The sequence below is a fragment of the Pantherophis guttatus genome, chromosome 8 (genome assembly GCF_059756535.1).
Source record: "Pantherophis guttatus breed Tessera chromosome 8, ASM5975653v1, whole genome shotgun sequence".
In the NCBI taxonomy this organism is placed as follows: domain Eukaryota; kingdom Metazoa; phylum Chordata; class Lepidosauria; order Squamata; family Colubridae; genus Pantherophis; species Pantherophis guttatus.
The window spans coordinates 29,223,446-29,237,019 of record NC_142070.1 but is presented as its reverse complement, the minus strand read 5'-3'; the positions used below and the strand labels follow the sequence as shown (position 1 = coordinate 29,237,019).

Genomic DNA, 13,574 nt, shown 5'->3' with positions numbered 1-13,574 from the left:
TTGATAGCCCGGCCTGGCGGAACAACAGGGTCTTCTGTGCAGAGCAAAAAACACCGGAGGTCGGAGATCTTACGTACAAAGACCACACTAGGACTACACATATGCTACATTGATAGATTATGGCATCCTTGACTCTTGGGAAGAACTCAATGTGTAGGAAGGCCAACACCAGCTAAAGAACTGCCAACTGTGATTTCATGTTGTATACAATAACACAATAACAACAGCAACTACAATGTTCTTTATAGGCAAGATGTAATTGAAGTTTACAATGGTTAGGTAGTGCCTTATGTTTGGGTATATGATCTAGATTAATATTTATTTTCTTAGGTGTGATAAAGAGCTTAAATTGTCATAATTTAAATTATGGACAACTAGGGAGAAAAATATTGACTACGTTACGTTAACTTCAGTATATTGAACTAAAAGTGTTTTCATTGATGCATAGATGCATTTGAATTCTTCAAATATTTCATTATCATGTTATTTTAGCTCTCATATACAATTATACTTAATCAGATTAAAAAAACCTACACTGTATAGGATTTTCTCTCCACAGTAGCCAAAAAGATGTTTATGGGAAACCTTATGCATTCTTCTGTTCCAAGAAACTAATTCTCACAGTTTTTAGTTATCAGTGGATTAATTGTTTCAAATCTGGCTCATTCCCGAGCCAGGTTAAATGATTATAATAAATATAAGACTTATTTATGTTTAATAACTTTTATTAATTCTTTTGTGTCTCTATTAGGTATAAATGATCAAGGACTGTATAGAGTTGTAGGGGTGAGTTCAAAAGTCCAGAGACTTCTGAATTTGTTGATGGGTATGCTCATTTTTAAAATCTGCTTCTATCATTTTATATATATGAATACTTCCTTTTTTATGTTTTTTCCCCCAATTTTTAGTTTTCTCTTTAAATTATGTCAAGATGGGGAAGCAACTTGATTTGGGGCAATTGGCTTTTTTAATGGATGCTGAGAGGGCAAAATTTAATACAAAGCTTAAAGTTTCCATTATTCCCTTTAATTCACCAAAGTTTAAAAAAAATCTGAAAATATATGAAAATCTGAAAAATTTAAGCTATTTGCAGTTTGTTCAAGATTTCTCCTTAATTATGAGAGGACAAAAGTTTGATGAAATGAAAACAGTATATTTAGATATTTTTAAAGTAGATAGAAGAATATTTTCAACATATTGAAATTTGTCTCATTTCAGTGCAAATATATTTAAATGTACATGTCTGTATGTGTTTAATCCTTATTTTGAGTTCTAGTGATTTTTCTAGGAAATTATAGATTCTCATCCCTCTGATCAAATTTTCATTTAATTCTGACCCAAATATAACTATCATTCTTCCTATTGTTAGAGTGAAACTGTTCATCTGCTATTATCTAACCCCACCATAATAGTCAACACTGCAAAATTTTCAGATTTCTTGTGCACAACTTTCAGCAGTACATCCAATCAGATCAGACTACCTGGATTACTTGAGCGTTCTGTGTCTTCCAAACCTGTCATTTGATAGAATCACTGGTCTGATTCTTCAGGATTCATTGATATTCAGAGAAGCTGGTTTGCAACAGGCTTCTCTCCAGGAGCATGTAGCTCCATCTGTGCTGATAACACAGTGTTCTTTGGCAGATAAAACTAGAGGAAACTAGCAAATGAATTCATCTCATTACCCCAGACATTATGTGGATGGCAAAGTACTTTATTTTACTGTATGCGCTGCTGTCAAATCCTTGCCACTTGTATGATGCTGATTGTCTCTGCTGAAAATATGACAGATATTATACAGTATAGTGTCTTGTTTGCCATATTAATTTGTCAAGATGATCTGGCTAATTATTAATTAACTATCTTTAATTACTGTTGGCAATTACATTGAATTTAAGAAAGGTATATAGACCCCAATATTTCTTATAGCTTCAGGAAGAATTAGGAAGTAAAAGGAAACGCTATTGAGACAAAATGCATGAATCCTGTTATGGAAACCTGGTATTTTCATAAAACCCAATTTAATCTCCTGTTTTGTTGGAGAAAGTCATTCAAACAGTTTAAATTTAAATAGCTGATGGCAGTTCCAGTTTAGTACAGTGGTTTAAGGCATTGGAATAAAAATGGAAGACCATGAATTCCAGTCTCACCTTGGGCACAAAGTCAGATGGATGACCTTTGGCCAATCTCTCTCAGTCCTGGGAGGGAGGCAAATCACCTGAAAAAGAAAACGCCAGGAACTAATCCAGGCAATTGCCAGGAGTCGACACTGACTTGAAGTCACACACACACAAATCCTTTTACACACATATAGAATGTAATTTATTTCTTTGTATTTTGATATTTTGTTGCATTTGCATCAAATAGAAGCCTATTTTGGGATTCTCTTTTATAAAGCATATTAGCCACTATCCTATGGCCTTTGTCTGAGATCCATGCTTCTTAGGTCATTCAATTTTAAAGCTTGTTTTTTATGGAAAGGCAGGAAATCAAATCCTATTCTCCTATTGCATCATGTTTCAGCACATTGTTCTGCCTTACAAAAACTTACCTGGATAGGTATGCAATTGTAAGAAAGATGTCATCTCCTATCTTAGCTTCCCTAAATTGTGATCCTCAAGCTCATCAAAATTTTCAAGAGGAAAGGAATCTTGTGAAAAAGAAAAAATAAAGTTAGGGATAGAAAATGCATAAAGTGGATGTGCATGTTTAAATAATTTATCTGCTGAAAAAGAATATTACAGTTACAAGAATTAAATGGATCTGATTGTTAGGTAAATACTGTAACATTCTTCATAAGTCTCCCTGTCATTGCATATGAGAGTCAGGAGCTTCTTGCCGCTAAGAACATTTTTTGTATTTATTTATTAAATTTATTTGCCGCCATCTCACCGTTAGGCTACTGTGGAAAGCTCACAACAATAAAACGGAAAAAAATAAAACATGTAAAAATAACAATAGTAAAGGAACAAAATCATAAAAGTAAACAATAGAAGTTATGTAGCAAAGAAGCAAGCTATATAGAACATCTTGGATGAAAATTCCAATCATTGTCAAAAATCTTGCAAAGTGAGAAACACCTTGATTGTTTTTGGTGGCTAAGATAGGTGTGATTCTCTATGCTAGTCTAGTTGTTTCACGGGATCTAATACACAGTGTAGTAAGAACCTGCACTCTGACCTCCAGTCACTTAATTGCCTAGTTTCAAGGCCTGACTTTTTAGATTGGTTGTAGGAGAGCTGTATCAAATGTTAGACACTTTGTAAAGACCAACTATAAGTCTACTTTTATACTCTAAAGTGGCTTTATCATCCTTAGTGTCTTTTTATCTGTCCTTTATTGTGATACTAGTGGATGGCCACTGAATCTTAGAATTTTATAACTGCAAGAAAGTCATTTTGTGATAAACAACAGATATGGATTGAGGAAAGAATCTCTCTTTTGTCTGATGGATGAAAGAGATGTATCAATATTATCAATTAATATATATTAATTTCATTGACAAAATGTATTGTAACCATCCCAAATCGTAGAGTCCATGAGAAGTCACTCTACCAACTAGTTTGATTCTGCAGTCCTGTATCTCTTCCAGACAAGGGAGCATTCAGCATTATATATTAAATGTTTGACTATAAAATGTTACTTTGTTTGATATAAGTATTGCTTTTCATTCTGTATTAATGAATGCCATTTGTCCCAGAATATAAGTATTTTATACCAGAATATAATATAAGCCTGCTAATAACCTGTACATAATGCACAGACCACAGTAGACAATAGGTGTAAATTTGATTTTTTGAAATGGTCTTTTCTGTACTTGTACTTTTCTGTACTTGTACTTCTATGCATAGAAGATAAGAAATAGAATCTTGCAGGTGTATGGCTTATTCTCTTCATTAACAGAACTTGAATTTATTGATGCTTTCATAAGCTCAGTTATACTTTACAGTATCTGGAATCCAAATTATAACTGATCAAGATTACCTGCTTGTGTTTATTTTCTAGATGCAAAAACATGTGATGAAGTTGATTTGGAAGGTAATACAGAATGGGAAGTGAAGACAATAACAAGCACGGTGAAACAATACTTAAGGTATGATTAAATATGTCCTATTTCTGTAATTTCATTGAAACTATAATAGATAGTGAATGTTATCACGTTTTTTGAAAAATTCAAATGTAAACAATTTTAGGAAGCATGTAGAATGTTATTTTCTGGAATTCTTTACAATCCTTTAAAATCTGTTCCATGTCAGATGACCTGAAATGACCTGGGAGGAAGTTTAGCCTGGAGGGATCAGCAACATGTTAAGCTGTTGCACAGTTGCCCTTTCTGAAACAATGCATGGGCACATTTTTCTCGATAGCATCAGCTGATTTATTGACACAATATTTCTTTTGGCTTATTCTGCCACCCTCAGTTTGGCTCTGTACTGCCCTGTGATTGGAGAGTTATACTGCTAATGAATAGGTTAATGGTTAAGCTCCTTTACTTAACTTTCTTTTCAACATTCCTTTGGTTTAGAAAGAAAAAGAAGTGGATTGTAATTTTCAGAGTGCAATCTGCAGAAATAGTCATAACGAACTTTTATGTTTTGAAAAAAACACATCCTTTAAAGAATTGATTATTTTCTGTATGGTAATCATATCTTTATATTTCCTGGCTCTGGTGGTAGAAACGCCAAGGTTTTCCTCATATGAAATATGGAATACAACCCATAAATATTTCATGGAATGATGATTTTTTTTGTCCTAGTTTTTATAAAAGGCATCCTAAGTAGAAAGTTAAATAGTGCAAAATTAAAATGAATACATTGTAGTATGATAAAATATATAGTTCTCCCCCCCTCTTTAGAATGTTTGTATTTAAACTTGATTGTAAATTTAAATGATCTTTTTTTTTCTCCTTAATTATTCCTATGTTTTTGTCTTAACAGAAGCCTGCCAGAGCCCTTAATGACGTATGACTTACACGGAGAGTTCATCACTCCTGCTAGTAAATATATGACTTATCAGATTTTATCTCTTTTAAAATAATAATTATTGGAAATCAGGGAAATCCAGTTAGGTAACTTAATACTCAAAATCTTTTCCAAAAATCATTGTATGTTTTTGTTCCTCCTACAAATGCATACAGTATTCAGAATGTTAAAAACTTTCTACACAGTACAACAACCTCACTGCAAACTATTATACAATATATATATTCCAATTCATATACAAAACTAAGTGTATTGGGCTAAATACAAGGATGTTGCAATATAATATACACGTATTAACATCTTATGAAAATAATATGAAATGGGCAATGAGAAAACTGGATGTAACCTCCCAGAATGTAATGCAGTTGAATTACATAAAAGCTTTGTGTTAAGAATCTTTCAAAAAGACTGCCAACATAACCATATGTAACTAAAGAAGAAGAATTACTTTATGATTCAGTTTCTCCCGTCCCCTCCCCCCATCCGAAAATCCATAATGTACTGTATGGCCGGGGCGGGGGGAACTGCCCTAGATAGTAATTGGCTGATTGTGATGTTAACATGAAATGCTCAGTTACAATACTCAAAATATTTAAGCCCACCTTTTATGGAGAATATTACCAGTTTCACTATGACTATAACTTTTTAAAGGGGAAGGCTAAAGAGGTTTATGACTTAAAGAAGCAGAGAGACAGCTAGCAGCAAGGAAGGGAGCGGAATGTACAATGGTTTGAAAGAGAAAGAAACCTGAGGCACGATATTTGGAGGATATGAAGAAAGAAAGATCTGTAAAAAGAAGGATCTATAAAAGACAGGTTTGAAGAACTCTCTTAGCATTTAAGCTTGTAGATGCTTGGAGGAAGAAGGTAAAAGAGATAATGATGCTAAATGATATGGAAGATAAATGGTTGGAATGGATAGTGTGTGTTTATTCAAGATATTTATTCACCATTTTATTTTATTTTTTATTTTAAAATTGCTTGTTTCACTATCAAGTGACTCTTGCCACCTAATTGTTTACAAATCTACAGAGGTTTAGCAATTCTCATTTTTTACCATATTTGTGTATCATTTCATTTCCATTATGCTCCATGTAGGGCTGTGACATGTCTGTATTATCTGAGTGAATTTGCACTTCAGCAAATTGTTTAAATATTATAGTCAGGGTGGTTTTCATGAAATAGAACTGATGCTTGGTTATATATTAAGGAAGGTCATAAACAAGGCCAAGAGAATAAAAAGTTACCTTCTTACGATAAATGTTCTATAACTTTTAATATAGTACTGAAGTTTCCTAGCATCTGGGGAGATGAAAAAAGTGTCAAAAAAGGATTTAACTTCGTGTCTTTAAATATGTACAGGTAGCAAAAAAGAAAATTAAAATGTTTTTACATAATTTTCAGCATGCATTGTGCCAAGTGCATAACTATGAATTATTGTTTTTTCTTTTATGTAGAAAGTGGTAGCCCTGAGTCCCGTGTTAAACTTATCCACTCCTTGGTTCATAAACTTCCAGAAAAGAACAAAGAAATGCTTGAAATTGTTGTGAAGCACTTAGCAAAGTAAGCCTCTTGTATCTTACTTTGATGTTTACATTTTTTCCTTTGCAGTTCCTGAAGGCTGGTTATGTTCAGAGATGTATTTTTATATTTCATATAAACAGCAAAAACAATGTTTGCTTTTTGCCTTGTATACTGTATATTTATTTTAGAAAATTTAATCTGGATGATTGGATATATGATAGATGGATGGATGGATAGATGGATGGATGGATGGATAGATAGATTAATAGATAGATAGATAGATAGATAGATAGATAGATAGATAGATAGATAGATAATCTATATCTACTGTCTGTCTGTCCATCCACCCACCCATCCATCCTCTGCATTAACAGTGCTTAATCCGTAAGTGTCGGCATCTATCTACCTACCTACCTACCTACCTACCTACCTACCTACCTACCTACCTATCATAGATGCCCACCCTTACAGCACTGTTAATGCAGAGGAAAATATTAAGTAATAGCTAAAATAATAAGAGGCAGTAGAGAAAGGAAAGAAACATAGCACAAATCATTGCCATTTATACCAATATTCATTTTGTATACCTTTCCATACAACCACCTCAATGTACATCTTTCATGGTGGTCATTTAGTTTTGTGTTCAGTCTATGTTTATTCAGCATTAGTGACCTCCCCCTTCTTGTTTTACAACATATATCTTAACTTTTTCAGTATTTTAATTTTTAGATCTGTGCATCTAATTATCTGATTTATGTAATATACATTGCAAATCATTGACATACTAGCAAAATACACAACATGGTCTCCATGCAAAAATATATACAGATGCACACAAACAACACATACTGACATCCAAAAGCAACACTGTTCTAATGCTAACACAAGCATTTCCTTATATAATTATCACCTAACAAACTAAGAAAAATTCATGCATCCATGTCTTAATCTCTGCTCGCCGTTGAACCATTTGCTAAGCATTTTGTTTATTCTTATATATGCTTACATTCCATTGAGTAAACTGCTCTTACTGTACTAAGCAACAGACATTCAGCTCAATGTTCAGATATTTCCAGTATTTTCTTTGACTACATTCTTTGGGATTATGGTTTTTTGGGGGGGTTATATACATTATTCAATATTTTTTTATTTTATTTTATACAGTTTTTATTCTCTTAAACACTGTTTACCTCTTCCATACAGATTCCATATTTTTTATTCTGAATCTTTTTCATACAGAAATTGTACTTCTTGTGAACATTCTACTTTTTTAAAAAAATGCATTTCTTTACTTTTCTTCCACACCTATTTTACTCAATATGTGCCATTGTCAAAATGAAAATGCGATCTGTATCACGTGAATGCTTAATTAATTTTAAAGTACTTTATGGTGCAGTATCAGGTATATTTGGTAACATTTTTCGAGAATCGAACCTGTTTATCCAAGCCACATATCTAGGGAGGCCTTGATGAGAATATCCCTGTCTTCACAAAAGCACATGGTGGCTGAACTAAGTGGCAAGTCTTTTCCATGATAGTAAACTACCTTTAGCCCAACACTGCATTAAGTCCCTATCGTGATAAATTCGGCAAATAAATACAGAGTTTGTTGTTCCATCAAACATTTTCTTCTGTTTAATGGATCAGCTGATGGCACTGTTCATAAGCATTGGTTTTAGGATTGAATTTTGTTGAATTTTTTTTAAGCTTTTGTTTTGTCCCGGTACATTGTTCAGACTATTTGGAAATTGAAGCACACCATAAATAAACATCATTTATTTTGTAAACCTCACATAGAATCACCACCATCATTTCTTTATCATTGGAATTAGTACTGCTGCACCACTCAAAATCTTAGCAGGTGAATCTCAAACAAAGAAAGTCCTCATTTCCACTCAACTGTGTCTTGTTGGTGTGCACAGTTTTTCTCACTGTTTCTCATTCAAGCCATATTATTACAAATAGATCTGGAATCCACGGCCAAATATCCATAGCGACCATATCCAGGGAATAGCCAGTGGGTTAGAAAAACAGACTGGCATCACACTGGTTATCTCTGTTCTTATATAATATTCAATCCGGTGCCTCCTGTCATTTATTCCACAACCATTTTCATAATCACTTCTTGCTCTCTCAGATTCTTCCCCAATTAACATAATTTTGAATAGAAGGTCCATAGGGCAACTTCAGCAAAACTCCAGTTGGTATAGTAGCTGTCCAATTAAAATTGATTTGCCAATCAGTCCTGCCTCTCTTCTTGAACTTATTGTATACTATTTGCTACACTTCACCCATTTAACCTCCTTCACCTATTGTTTCTCTTTTCCTCTTCCTAAGGATTTCTCAATAGGGCCACTCACTCCAGAGAGGAAGGAAATAGGAATTTTCCCAGCCACACCAAAAGCATTAGAAAAATCTTTTCATTTATCCAAAAACTTTTACCAACAATGGATATGTTTCTCTTTCCGTTTTATTTTTTAATTGAGGTTCTTTATTTCAAGTTCTTTATCGTTTGCCGTTCTTAAATTCCAAATCACTGTCTTCCATATGCCATGGTTGTCTCTTAACGTGTTTTAACAACAACTTGCCTGCAGAAGTTGTGAATGCCCTAACACTGGAAATTTATAAGAAGATGTTGGATAACCATTTGTCTGAAGTGGTGTAGGGTTTTCTGCCTGGGCAGGGGGTTGGACTAGAAGACCTCCAAGGTCCCTTCCAACTCTGTTATTCTATTCTATTCTAACATGGGCCATAGAAATTGTTCTACATAACTCATCATGACTCTGGTCAGATACGTAGTTCTTGTATGAAAACAGTAATTGGGAAAGGAAGTCTTGTGCAGATATCTGGATATCACATTACCATGGTGCTTAGCCATGGCAATTTGAGCTGTCCCTGGGCAATATCATTGCAGGTACTGATGCAGGGACCTCACTTAACTTTCATCTTCCTGCCCTATTGACTTTACTTGGAAGCTGGCAAGTAAAGTCACAAATCACGATTATGTGACTGCAGGTTCACTGTGATGGCCAGAACTTCAAGAACTTGTCGTGAGAACCACTTGTTCAGTACTGTTGCAAGTTTGAACAGTTGCTAAACCAGTGGTCATTAAGTAAGGATGACCTATATATTCATCTTAATTGCACATGTGTTACATACAGTATCCCCTGATACATGTAAAAGACATTATCTTTTTCTTTTGACAGCATTTTCACTGATATGCCACAGTGCAACTAAATTCTAGTTTTAACCCCAGACATGTTGTTTCCACTATACTATGTTGCTCCTATTTCTAATCTGGATGCTAATTTGTAAGCTAGATAGTGTTGTTTATATATATTTTACATGGTGCTACATACAATATAAGAATACACAAATCAGGATGTAATCTGTCATCTTCTTTAACAGTATTGCTTTTATTTGAAGTAAAAAATACTTTCACCTCAGAATGATATAAAATAATTGTTAGTATTTACTAACAACTTTTTTTTGAGACAAAAAATACCCAAAAGCTTTTTTGTTTTTCTGTTAGTATTTTTTTAATAATTGCTTGAAATTTTAGGTACTTCCATCTATTAAATGAGGTTTATTATTTTAAGAAAAAAGAAAAAATGCACAAACTCATCCTGAATTATTGCAAAAGTTCAATGGTTGAAGGAAATGTAATTTTATTTTTTCACTTTGAAGTAGCCATCTTCATAATGCTGGTTCTTTTTGTTTGTTTCTGTTTTTGAAAAGTGTTTCCGATAATGCTAAGAAAAATCTTATGACTGTGGCAAATTTAGGAGTTGTATTTGGACCAACATTAATGAGGCCACAGGAAGAAACAGTGGCTGGTCTTATGGATCTGAAATTTCAGAACATTGTGGTGGAGATCCTAATTGAAAACCATGAAAAGGTAAGTATGGGAAGTGGAAAAGAGATTTGATATCAAATTCCTGTGAGATAATTTATGATTTTCTCAATTTCCATACTTCCATAACATAGGAAGCAAAATCATGTTAATTTTAATAAATTTTCAGCATTTGTAAGGAGGAAGTGACATTTTCAGCCTTCATAAGAATTATGAAATTCAGTTCGACCTTTAAATCTTCCCTGTTCATTCTCCCGTGAAAAACATTGCAGTGATTATTTTTAAAATTCCACTCTCTTGGGGGCATAAAAAAGATGCTGATGATTCTTATTTCTTCATATAGCTAGATTGGCAGAGTCTTTACATTCTGTTTTGTAGAAAAATGCAAGATGTGTATGGAAAGGGAAGGAAGTGGACTATACTATCAGTGTCTAATAAAGAGGATGGCTTCTTGATTAGGGGAACCTTTTTCTGCATTGCTTCCTTGTGGGATGTACACTACTTCCAATTGTTTTGTTAATAAGTTTATTAATAAAATCTCTAGTCTTCAGTTAAAGTAGTTATACTAGCCTGACACATATAAACATTTTGGGAAAAGAATGGATTTTGTACCATTCAGTTTCTGAAATGCAAGTATGTTTATAATGATATGGTTACTTGCCTAAAGACTACCCTATTCTCAAATCTGCAAACTTTTTTTACTGTTTGACTTTAAAATAGAACATCCTTTTATCAGCCTGTGACTTCCTAATATCTCTGTCATTTATCTGTCTGACCCCCAGTATTAACTCTTCAGCTTATCTGCAGATAGTTTTTCAAATATTTAGAGTTCTCTTTCTCCCCCAAGGATATATTTCAGTATTTGGTTGCAGCCTTTAAAAGAAAGTTCTACATTTGTGTGCTTTACTTTTGTTTCATATGTGATAATTACTGAATTAGGAGATGCTGTGCTTCTTTTTGAAGTTTCCATCTCTCCAGTGCTAATACACGGAAAGGTTTACCTTGCAGTGTTGATACCACATAAAAATATTAATATTAATGCATAATCTGAATTAATGGGGTGAATGGAATGGAGAGAAACTAATTCATTTTGAACCCACCCATCCTAGGATTTCTATTGAGCCATTTGGATCAGCCATTACCAGTTCCCAGTGTATAGTGGGAATAAGTGCATAATTTACCAGCTCACTCACTTCCCTCCTATCTTTTTAGTTCTTTCACTTCTTTCTATCCCCTTAGCCACTGCTAATGCTCCTATGTGGGATATACATGTCTCTTCCTGATCACAGTAGCTCCTTCTTTCCCCCTTTTCTGCTACCAACATCTTCAGCTGTCTCCCCATCCCTAGCTAAGTATTTCTTCCTGCAGCAAAACAGCCCTTTTTATTTGATGCATAGAATCAAATAATCTCAATTGATTAATTAGGTTACTTTAATTGTGGAAAAAAGAACACTATTTTGCACGTGGTTGAAACACTTGAAACATATTTAGATCTCAGCATGGACCATTCAAAACCAGCTGTTCTGTGCATAGAGTATAGAATATATTCCTACTCTGAATTTATATGGTAGAACAATCTCCCAACTCTATCCCAATTTAATAGATTACAGGGTTGTAAACTGAAAAAAAAGGTCTCAATGGAACTGAAGTGGATATAGTAAAGATTGGGTGCAGTAGACACATGGCGATTCAAAGTTTGGCAGATGTGAAAATAAAAAGAGTCCTGAAAAAGTTGAAGACTTGTTTTCAAAATAGTTGTCCTGTTGCAAAGTTGTCTCAAAATGCAAAATAATAATTAGCTCCTGTGACATTCATTGATTCATAATAAATAAAATATTAACTGAATCTTGATAGATTCATCTAGGCATGATTCGAACAATTCAATCATAAATTGATAATATTCATGAATTACTGATTTGGACAATGGTAAGAATAGCATCATTCATTTGCCCGTAAGAGTTGACTAGCATAGGCTTAATAAACAAATGTTTCCAAGTGCCTTCATTGGACCCTTCATTTCCACATTATTTATTTATAGATTAAATAAATGGGAGAAAACCAAATTTTTCATTGATTTAAGGTTTTATATTACTTTATAACTTTCATGTTTAAAGTTGCAGTCTCAATTTTTTCAATCTCTTTTCTAAAAAAATAAAGATGCACAGAAAAAAGAATGAAAACATATGAGTTTGCTTCTATACCCATATCTTTATACTTCATCAAGGTTCTGAGAAGTATAACTTATATGTATTAATGTCTTTAAATCATTTTATGTTTCTACTGTTGCTTCTGCACTTGCCAGAAAGTGTCAGCTTGTTCAGTTGACTCCTCTCTCCCACACACACAGTCCTGCTGCTTTCCAGACTGGCAAAAAGCTTGCTTTCAGTACAGTGGAAACTGTACTAGATTCATTATAGTCAGGCTGGCAGACAGATGTCTGTGGAAGCATCACATCAAGGGAGGCTTAAAATGTTTCACTTGTAACAATTTATTTTAATTTCTTACATACACACAATAACAGAGAGGTGGCAGTAGAAGCAAATGTATTTTCCACTAGTCTTATTTTATTATAGTAAAGAAATTCTCCTTTTTCTTGGCAGTCTAAAACAAGCCTTCCTCCCTCCCTCCTTCCCTCCCTCCCTTGATATAAAGTTAGTTACTGATAGTATTTATAACTATTTTTACTATTGTAAATATAATATCTTACATGCATTATAGTACTAATCTTTAATGCTGCCTTAAATTCTCCCTATTCCAACATCCAATATTGAGATTCGAAGTTATGATTTAATCTAATCAGATTAGCTATAATTGTTATGGCTGCCATGATGGATGGGGAGTGGTTTTCCTTTTGGGTTTTTGTTATATAATATAAACCATTTGGACTCACCTATTTGTGAGTTGGGATGCTATACAGTGGTGAAATCTAAATTTTTTTACTACAGGTTCTGTGGTGTGGCTTGGTGGGCTTGGCAGAAGAAGGATACTGCAAAATCCCCATTCCCTTCCCATTCCAGGGGAAGGATATTGCAAAATCTCCATTTCCTCCCCACTCCAAGGGAAGGATATTGCAAAATATCCATTTCTTCCCTACTCGAGGGGAAGGATATTGCAAAATGTCCATTCCCATCCCACCCTGGGACCAGCCAAAGGTGGTATTTGCTGGTTCTCCAAACTACTCAAAATTTCCACTACCGGTTCTCTGAACCACTCAAA

General features: G+C 33.9%; 1 protein-coding gene across 1 annotated transcript in view; it reads left to right on the top strand.

Moving 5' to 3' along the window:
- ARHGAP10 (Rho GTPase activating protein 10) overlaps nucleotides 1-13,574 on the top strand; it is a 109,211-nt gene that overhangs the window by 49,086 nt on the left and 46,551 nt on the right. Inside the window, exons 14-18 of the mRNA XM_034401413.3 lie at nucleotides 752-826; nucleotides 4,006-4,093; nucleotides 4,938-4,996; nucleotides 6,439-6,544; nucleotides 10,244-10,403. Of these exons, the coding sequence (XP_034257304.1) occupies nucleotides 752-826; nucleotides 4,006-4,093; nucleotides 4,938-4,996; nucleotides 6,439-6,544; nucleotides 10,244-10,403 (488 nt within the window). The remainder of the gene's footprint in view (nucleotides 1-751; nucleotides 827-4,005; nucleotides 4,094-4,937; nucleotides 4,997-6,438; nucleotides 6,545-10,243; nucleotides 10,404-13,574) is intronic.